Raw genomic sequence first — 7,182 nt, forward strand, 5'->3', positions numbered from 1 at the left:
CACAAATAGGCCCAAGTTAGGGAAACCCCATGAAGGGTGAGAGGGATAAACCCACTCCACGTTGGTCCGAGCCAGCTGCTGACAGAGTCTGGATCACTAAGAGCAAAGTTAGACTAATTAGGAAATATTGGGGAAAAAACCCTGAAGCATCAGCTGAATACAACTGAATAAAGGTCTGGGATTTATCCAGGAGATCACTCAGCCTCTCTGGGTCAGACTGAGCCTGAGGAAACAATGTGTAAAGGCTGGTTGGCTGGTTCCAGCCATCACACAGAGTTATTTATTAAGTAATTAAAAAGTGGAGAATCTTAATATTTGACCACATATTTTATGACAGCAAAAGATTTTCCTTCTTGCTTTAACCAGGATGAAAGTATTCAGATACTTCAAAGCTGTGCCACCTTCTGTCATTTTTACTTTGCACCGTTCAAAGGGGTGGAGAGGAACAGGTTTCTGTTCCTTCCTTCTGAACTACTGATAAATTTGTTGTATCTGCACCTTTATCACTGTTGCCTGTGAGAGGTTCCAGGGCCAACTGCACACTCTCTGCTCAGTATTTTTTCTTAATTTCTTCCCTCCTTCTCTCTTTACCATCTCACTTCCCTCCCTCCCTTTTTCATTCTTTCATTCCCTCTCTTGCAAGTTACAGCCTGAGGTGTGTTTTAAGCTCCTGATGATAAGGAAAATGATCTAAATTCATATTACAGAGTGGGACCATTCCCCAGAAATGCTTTTCTATGCAAGAGGAAATTGCTGCAGCCAGAACAACCTGCACAGGGGTGACCCAGAGCAATGTTATAGAAACACAGAATGGTTTGGGTTGAAAGTGACCTCAAAGCTCCTCTCATTCCACCCCCTGCCCTGGGCAGGGACACCTTCCACTAGCCCAGGTTGCTCCAAGCCCATCCAACCTGGCCTTGGACACTTTCAGGGATGGGACATCCACTATCCCTCTGGGCAAACTGCACCACACACCAGGACCAGGATAACTGAACACAGACCAAACTGCTCCACTCCAACGATGTAAAAACCCACAGAAGTCACCCACAGCACGGGGGTAGGAAGGATTTTGCCCATCCCTAAGGAATGGGTGTCAGTTGAAAGGAAGTTTTCCTCCTTTCCCCTCCTACCTCAGCATCACCTCCCCAGAGCAGGGATTCAGACGTTCACAGGCTATCTCCAGGAGGAGAAGGAGGAAGAGGAGGAGGAGGAAAAGGGCAGTCTACTGAGCTATTTTGGAATGTGTTCATCTGTGGTGCTGGGATGACATCAAAGCCCAACAGGCACCCAACCCTCTCAAGTGCAGTGTTTGATCCAATGATATCCGTTGGAGCTAAAATTAGAAATCTCTGTGCTCTGTGGTCAGTCTTGAGGGTAAATGCTTGAAAACTCTCTAGGCTGGAGCAGGCCCATCACCAGGTACTATCTCATTAACATCAGGACAGGAAATTACATCAATTCTTCCATTTTCCACTGCAGCAAACAGCACTTGTGCTGGAGGGGTGCTGACAGAGGTTAGCAAAGCAGTGTTGGAAAGTACGAGTTTGTATCCTGTTTAAAACCACATGTGAGCTCAGATGTTGATGTGAATCTGAATGGAGTGGAAAATTGCTCTGCCCTCAGGCACAGGCACTTCAAAGCTCTAATAGGTGCTAACCATTGCTAGCAGGGGCTGCACAAACCCACTCCTCTTCCCAATAAATGCCTAACCTAAACCTCAGGCTTAACCTTGCAGTCTGTGTTTTCTACCAATATCTCTTTTCAAGCTCCCAGCGCTCATCAATAAAAGATTGCTGCTGTCATTTGTAGAGGCTCATCCCACCCCAGGCATCTTGACTGGATATTAGGAAGAAATTCTTCCCTGTGAGGGTGGGGAGCCCATGGCACAGCTTGCCCAGAGAAGCTGTGGCTGCCCCATCCCTGGAAGTGTCCAAGGCCAGGCTGGATTGGAGCAACCTGGTCTAGTGGAAGGTGCCCATGCCTGTGTCAGAGAGGTGGGAACCAGATGATATTTAAAGTCCCTTCCAATCCAAATCATGTTATAATTTTATGATTCCAAGATGACCTCCCTGCTCCAGGGAGATAAATATTGCAAGAGGGTCTTGGGAGCAAGAAGCTACCAAAGTAAAACTTGGAGATAGTTGCAGAAGGTAGCACATGCCCAGGACAAAGGAGTTTTCCAGAGATATACTCTCAAGTTATACTTTTATGGATATCTGTGTCTTCTGATCTTATACATCCTGTAGGTATCAGAGGAGAAAACTGTGTTGTAGGGAGGTGAGGGTGTTCAGCCCAGAGAAGAGAAGGTTCCAGAGAGGTCTTAGAATCCCTTCCAGTGCTTAAAGGGGCTCCAAGAGAGCTGGGAGAGGGACTTTGGACAAGGGACTGGAGTGACAGCACAAGGGGGAGTGACTTCCCATTGCCAGAGGGCAGGGTTAAAGATTAGGGAAAATTCTTCTCTATGAGGCCTTGGCACAGGTTGTCCAGAGAAGCTGTGGCTGCTCCATCCCTGAGTGTCCAAGTCCAGGCTGGACAAGGCTTGGAGCAACCTGGGATAGTGGAAGGTGTCCCAGTCCATGGCAGGGGGTTGAAAGTAGATGATCTTTAAAGGTTCCTTTCCAACCCAAACTATTCTATGACTCTATGATGAGGTTTTTCTTTCCTTAGTAGTTCACATTTATTCTGTTTATGATTAAAATCCCCACTAGCAAGGAGAGACTTGTGGCAGAAACTGGGAATCCAGTGATGTGGTTTCAAGTTTGCTTCAGCTTTCTGCCTCTCACTGCAGACACAGCTCATGGCTGTGACTCCTGAGCAAGACAGGGAGTGATGCTTCTCTTCTGCTTGGCTTGTCTGCTCAAAGTTTTAGTGGCTGGGTGTGCACTGGTAGAACTGAACACATGGAAACGTACATGGAAATATCTAGTTATTAATGGGTCTGTCTGTCTGGTGATCTACCTGCCCATCCATCCATCCATCCATCCATCCATCCATCCATCCATCCATCCATCCATCCATCCATCCATCCATCCATGGGGCACTTATGCATGTTGATGCACAGGGAGGTATGTGAGCAACCCCATGCTTTGTAAGGGTGGGTAAGAAGCAGCCAAGAAAACTCGTTGCCATGGGGAGGTGATGATGATGATGATGATGGACTCTTCCTGCTCTCCCAGGTGGCAGAGGGGATGGCGTACATCGAGCGCATGAACTTCATCCACCGCGACCTGAGAGCCGCCAACATCCTGGTCTCCGAGAGCCTCTGCTGCAAGATCGCTGACTTCGGCCTGGCCAGGCTCATCGAGAACGAATACCTGGCACAGGAGGGTGGGTGCCCTTCCTTCCATTGCCCTGTACCCTTGCCAACCTCTCGCCACGATGCTGGGTTGGGATCAGGCACTGCCCATGGTGTGAGACCTGAGCCCACATTGCTGCTGGTCTCAGCACCCAGGCAGGACACAGAGAAAGAAAGAGCCACAAATTGGGTCCGAGGAGAGGCAGCAGCACTTGGGGACAATAAAGAACAACTGAGGCCTGAGGAGGGAAATGGGGGGAAAGTCTCTCAGCATTGTTTAGGGGCAGTCCTGCTGAATCTTGGCTGGGTTTACTGAAGAAAGGTGATCTCTGCTAATGGAACCTGCTGCCCGTGCCCACGTGCTCACAGTGAGTCCATCCAAAGGGAAGGAACAGCAGCAGAACTTGGTCATTGCCCTGCAGAAAGGAGCAGGAGCCACAAATCTGGACACACTGGCAATTCCCAGCTGTCCCAGCCAAACCAAGCCCAGACCAGATCAGGCTCCTTCTATAACAATGGAAAAGCTTGGAAAACATAGAATTATAGAATTGTTAAGGCTGGAAAAGATCTCTAAGATCAATGAGCTCTGAGTGAGACATAAGATCAAATTATTCATATTGCAAAGAGATTTTACAGAGCATCAGGGAAACAAAGAGAAGTGATTGAAATAAAAGGATTAAGTATGGCACAAGTGGCACTTAGCAGAAGATTTTCAATTTTTGATAATATATCCCCCTCTGCAGTTGGGATGAAGTGAAACTTCCCCATAAAATTATTCTGGAGAAAGAAAATTGAATAGATTAATTTGTATTTTTTTGTGAGATAAGAAACTTTTCTTTCAATTTCCTGTCCCAAAATATGTTATGATACAAATGATACCCACTTCAACAAGCAAAACTATTTCACAGTAGTAAAAGCTCCCAAATACAATTTGCAAAATGTAGGAAGGGGAACTGTGACTTTGCTGCAATTTTTAAAGGCAGTTTTATCCTTAAGAGAAGCTTTGATAAAATCAGTATAATTCTGTTAATCCCTAAAGGAGGTGCTTTTCCAGTGGAAAACAGCTCCTAGCAGCATTTTTCCAGCTAATTTTACTCTGAAATAACAGCTGCCCTTCTGTCTGCTTTGAACAAGTCTCACTTCATAGATTGCATTTCCGAGCCTCACCAGTCAGAGTGTGATGTGCAACAGCAAAGGCACTTCTTTCACACCCTGCAGTTGGATTTTCAGTCCTGTATAAATAAAAATGTGGTTTCCTCTACAGTCTCACACAATCAGTTCCCACGTCTCAGGATGGCTTGGGTTGTTTTTTTGGTCTTAGCTAAACTGAAATAGCAATCTCATGGTCACTGCTGTCCACAGTGGGCTAAACAAGAGCCTGCTGGTCAAAACATAATGGGAGTTATTTTGGTTTTAATATATATATGCAGCTTTAAGAACTGGATAACTTATATTTGTTGTATTATTTATGCAATTTTGCTCAAAACAGCTCCCTTCCAGTGGGTGACTTCGTAAAATCATAGAATACCAGGTTGAAAGAGAAGCTCAGGGATATCATCTGGTCCAACTTTTCTTGGCAAAAGCCAGAGAAAATTTGTACAGAATAAAATCCTATTGTTGCTGTTCTCTACTAAGGCTGTCAGAGACATGGGTTGTGAGTCCCCCATCCAGCCCTCGGCCCCCCAGCATTAGAACAGGGAGCTCTTGGAGCAGGTCCAGAGGAGGCCACGCAGACAATCAAGGGCTGGAGCACCTCCCTGATAAGGAATCACAGAATCACAACCAAGAGCCCACGGGAACCAGGGATCAGTTCTGGGGAACTGCTCGCTGTGCCTGTGGCAGATGAGGGAGATGTTCTAACTCCAGGAACTATTTCCTTGTGTTTCCTCTGGACAGGTGCCAAATTCCCAATCAAATGGACAGCACCAGAGGCCATTAACTATGGAGTTTTCACCATCAAATCTGACGTGTGGTCCTTTGGGATCCTCCTGACAGAGATCATAACCTATGGCAGGACTCCTTATCCAGGTACAGTGCACTGGGAATACAGGATAGGTGTCCATGGACTACCAAGGATCTAGTGCTGTTTTGGGCTTGGAGGCACCAGACACATGCAACTGTCTCTCAGAATTACAGAATTGTTTAAGCTGGAAAAGAACTCTAAACTGAGTCCAGCTATTAACCCAGCACTGCCCAGCCCATCACTAACCCATGTCTTCAGGTGCCACATCCTCATATCTTTTAAATCCCTCCAGGGATGGTGATCAGCCACTTCCCTGGGCAGCCTGTGCCAGGGCTGGACAACCCTTCCAAGGAAGAAATTCTTCCTGCTATCCAATTTAAACCTTGGCTGGTGCAACTTGAGACTATTTCATCTTCTGTCGCTTATTACACGTGAGAAAAGACCAACCTCCACTTGTCTCCACCCTCTTGTCAGGGAGTTGCAGAGAGTGGAGAAGGTCCTCTCTGAGCCTTCTTTTCTCCAGCTCCCCAAACTCCCTGAGTCTCTCCTGGTGCTTCAGACTCTTTCCCAGCTCCACTGCCCTTCTCTGGACACTCTGCAGCCCCTCAATGTCTTCCTTATGATGAGGAGCCCTTCATGCTGGGTTTCCTTTCCTTAGGGTCCCACAGGCCTCTGTTACACCTGTGCTAAGCAGAACTTCTAGAGGGGAATCAGGGCGGGCACAGCCCTAATGGAGGGATGATTCCCACATACGGGAACCATCGCAGCCTCTGGTGCCCCTCCAGCTCTGCCTGGTTGTGACCTGCTGCAAGCACCGACCTTCACCTCCAGGGCTCTGCATAACTCCTGCTAAGCTGTGTTTCCCTCCAGGCATGACCAACCCCGAGGTGATCCGCAACCTGGAGCGTGGCTACCGCATGCCCTGCCCGGACATGTGCCCCGGGGAGCTCTACACCATCATCCTGAGGTGCTGGCGCAGCAAACCCGAGGAGCGCCCGACCTTCGAGTACCTGCAGTCGGTGCTCGAGGACTTCTACACGGCCACGGAGAAGCAGTACGAGCCAGAGCCCCAGCAGTGAGGCCACCGCGCCACCAGCACCTGGGCACAGGTGGGCAGGAACGCCACCACCTGGCGAGGGAGCGTTTCAGGCCTTTCCCTTTCTCCCGTGCGCCGTCCGCGATGCGGTTGGTGATGGGGAATGAGGAGGGACACGAGGGAGGTGGATGCTGTAAGGCTCTGTGGTTGTGAAAGGGACTAAAGAGGTGGCCGAGAGATGTCACAGCTCCCCCCTTGTCCTCCCTGGAGGTCTGTACCCACTTTGCAGACATCGCCTCTGCCATGAAGGGACAGCAAACTCCTCCGTGGCCCACTTGGATCCAGAAAAGCCCCTCAGCCCCACAGCTGTAGCCCCGGGAAGACGGGACCATGGTGGTGGTGGGGAGGGTGCAGAATCTCCCCCCCACGTCTGATGCCACCGCTGGCAATACTACAACCCCCTCCACGCCATGTGCAGGGGTGGGAGTGTGTCCTGTCTGCACCTCCTTGGGCCACACCGGACTCCCAAGCTCTGGAGAAATCTCTCCAGGTGATGCCCCCGCTCCGCCCCAAGTCGTTAATAAAAAACCGGATACGACCATTTGCCATTTCTTTATTCGGCCATCAGGGTGAGGGTGAGCACCTGTGCTTTCCGTGCCCACCTCATCCCATGGGGACGGGAGAGGCTGTGGCACTCCCTGGGAAGCACGGGGTGATGCTGGTGGTACCCGGGGCGGGAAGTGGGGGATTCCCGAGGTGAAGCCCACCTGAGGCACGAGAGATGTTCGTTCTGTGGCCACGAGGTGTCCCTCCTTCCCAGCAAATCCGGCCGGCTCCTGGGAATTAAACGTAATGAAATACCTCGGAAATAAACCCCCTCTGCCTTGG

At 49.3% G+C, this 7,182-nt stretch overlaps 1 protein-coding gene across 1 annotated transcript in view; it reads left to right on the plus strand.

Annotated features, from left to right (window-relative positions):
• Positions 1-6,877, plus strand: part of BLK (BLK proto-oncogene, Src family tyrosine kinase) — a 49,910-nt gene extending 43,033 nt beyond the window's left edge. Inside the window, exons 12-14 of the mRNA XM_071547735.1 lie at positions 3,177-3,327; positions 5,192-5,323; positions 6,129-6,877. Of these exons, the coding sequence (XP_071403836.1) occupies positions 3,177-3,327; positions 5,192-5,323; positions 6,129-6,337 (492 nt within the window). The 3' untranslated portion in view covers positions 6,338-6,877. The remainder of the gene's footprint in view (positions 1-3,176; positions 3,328-5,191; positions 5,324-6,128) is intronic.
• The last annotated feature ends 305 nt before the right edge of the window (positions 6,878-7,182 follow it).

Source organism: Pithys albifrons, chromosome 2 (genome assembly GCF_047495875.1).
Source record: "Pithys albifrons albifrons isolate INPA30051 chromosome 2, PitAlb_v1, whole genome shotgun sequence".
Lineage (NCBI taxonomy): Eukaryota > Metazoa > Chordata > Aves > Passeriformes > Thamnophilidae > Pithys > Pithys albifrons.